Source organism: Saccostrea cucullata, unplaced genomic scaffold, assembly GCF_032062105.1.
Source record: "Saccostrea cucullata isolate Sc308-1 unplaced genomic scaffold, CSIRO_AGI_Scuc_v1 ctg3067, whole genome shotgun sequence".
NCBI lineage: Eukaryota > Metazoa > Mollusca > Bivalvia > Ostreida > Ostreidae > Saccostrea > Saccostrea cuccullata.
This window is the reverse complement of record NW_026933691.1, coordinates 38,234-40,427: the sequence shown is the minus strand read 5'-3', so window position 1 is coordinate 40,427 and position 2,194 is coordinate 38,234. Positions and strand designations below refer to the sequence as shown.

General features: G+C 37.9%; 1 protein-coding gene across 1 annotated transcript; it reads left to right on the top strand.

The window, feature by feature from the left end:
- The first annotated feature begins 356 nt into the window (after positions 1–356).
- Positions 357–1,884, top strand: LOC134238947 (acetylcholine receptor subunit alpha-like 2). The gene has a single exon (XM_062721062.1). It carries the CDS (start codon positions 443–445, stop codon positions 1,865–1,867), a length of 1,425 nt encoding a protein of 474 aa, XP_062577046.1. The 5' UTR covers positions 357–442; the 3' UTR covers positions 1,868–1,884.
- The last annotated feature ends 310 nt before the right edge of the window (positions 1,885–2,194 follow it).

Genomic DNA, 2,194 nt, shown 5'->3' with positions numbered 1-2,194 from the left:
GGGAATAGGTAGAAGACCGATTAGGAAAACCTTTTTAGAAATTTTGCATGCATTTTGCGCGCATGCGGATGATCCTATAATAGATATAGCACAACATTTTTAAATGAAATAAAGCAATTAAAATCATGAAAACACGTGCATACAATAGGTAAAAAATGTTTGAGTGACATCACTCAAATTTAATCCGTCTTTTGAGGGATTGCTCATAGTTTAATTGACCAATGATGGTTTCTGGTCAGTCGTAAACACAAAACAAATTCAGAATGACCACAGAGGACCGTGGGTAAATATGACGTCACATATTAATTTGGAAACAGTTACATAACTGGACAAAAAAGTTTCACGCCTTTCTGCTTTACCTAAGGGTTATTATTGGGTGATAAATTCAAGACGATGGACTGTTTTTCTCGGACGTTAAAGCAAGTATTTTAAACAGACTAAAATGGGAGAAAGTAAGCAGATTTTACTTTCATTTCTTTTGATTAAGGCGGCCGTGATCGGATTGTGTCTATGCAAAGGGAACCCCAGCACAAATTTGGACTTATACGACCATCTCTTACACCCATCTAGATATAACCCAGCCATTATACCAAAATGTAAAGGAACTGAAAAATTAACAGTTCGCGTTGGAATGGCGTTAAGAGACATTGTAGAAATTAATGAAAAACAACAGTTCATCCGCCTGAAAATATGGGTCCGTATGAAATGGAAGGATTGCATGCTTCAGTGGGATCCACCACAGTTTCAGAATCAGACGGAGTTAGTTGTTCCATATGAGAAAATTTGGATCCCGGATATAACCCTGTATGAAGGAATAAGTGACGAGGGAAATATGCCCGACATGGACGACTATAGGGCTAGCATGACCTACACTGGGGATTTGACGTATAATTTCCCTTGTATTGTGACCGTTGTTTGCCAGTTCAATGTGGCGTACTTTCCCTTTGACCATCAAGTGTGCAGCATGAAGTTCGGCTCTTGGATTTACACCGGCAAAAACGTCGATTTAGAAAGAATGAAAAATGAAGTGGACATTTCCAGTTTCCGCAATCATAACGAGTGGGATGTAATCGACACGGTCGCCGTAAGACACAATATTTATTATGGATGCTGCACCGACCCATATCCTGATATCACGTTTCATATTCATATCAGAAGAAAGCCTTTATTTTATGTCATAACCATAATTTTTCCTTGTTTTCTGATAAATATATTGACTTTTATGGGATTTGTTCTCCCGCCATTCGCTCCAGAGAAAATATCGCTACAGATAACGGTCCTTCTCTCCACGACCGTTTTCTTGTTGCTCGTGCAGGACAAATTTCCCTCGGCCTCGGAAAACTTTCCCCTTCTTGCCCTGTACTTTGCAATATGCATGGTGCTCGTGTGCGTTTCGTGCGTGCTGTCCAGCATTGTGTTGCACGTGTATAACAGGTCTCCCGAAGAATATCCTATCTCTACGTTCACACGCTCGATCTTTTTCGACAGATTTCGAAAAATCATGTGCATGAAGTCGGATATGGTTCTAAATGATGACAAGCTTGTTCAGATTAAGGGAATTCATTGCTTAGAAACAGGACAGTCCCTACCCAGGGAAAAGTGCGTTGAGATACACAAAGGGAGGAAATCGTATAAGGGGGCAAAGCTCTGCTCCAATAAATCCGAAATTCCGGAATATCCCTCCGAAAGTAAAAATCAGTCTCACTTTGACAAAGATAAGGGTCACATAACCAACGAGTGGGAACTGTTTGCTTATGTTTTAGACCGATTCTTTCTGTTGATATATCTGTGTCTAGCTTTGGCCAATACTGCTGTTTTCGTCTCAATCATGGTGAACTATGATGGAAAAGACATTCCAATGGATTAATTTGTGTACATGTGTGATTATGTGATTAACATTTTATACACAATGTTATGTTTGGAATAATTTCCAAACATAACGTTATGTTTGGAATTTTGATTATTAAGAGATGACTTGAGTGTACATTGTGTATAAAATGTTAAAAAAGTGTTTGCAAGAAGGAATGTTTGTCTCGTCATATATTTGAAAAAGATAGATAACTCTATTTCTAATTGAACATCTTTACAGTTTGACCATTCAATTTAATTCAATATCTAAAAAAAAAAAATAAAGAAAAAAATCAAACAATGATGTGTTTTTATATCCTGCATAAGTTGCGGGATCGTAGAATGA

What these genes read in the sequence shown, in the direction of transcription:
- LOC134238947 (XM_062721062.1), top strand. Translation starts at nt 443, where the DNA reads ATGGGAGAAAGTAAGCAGATTTTACTTTCATTTCTTTTGATTAAGGCG.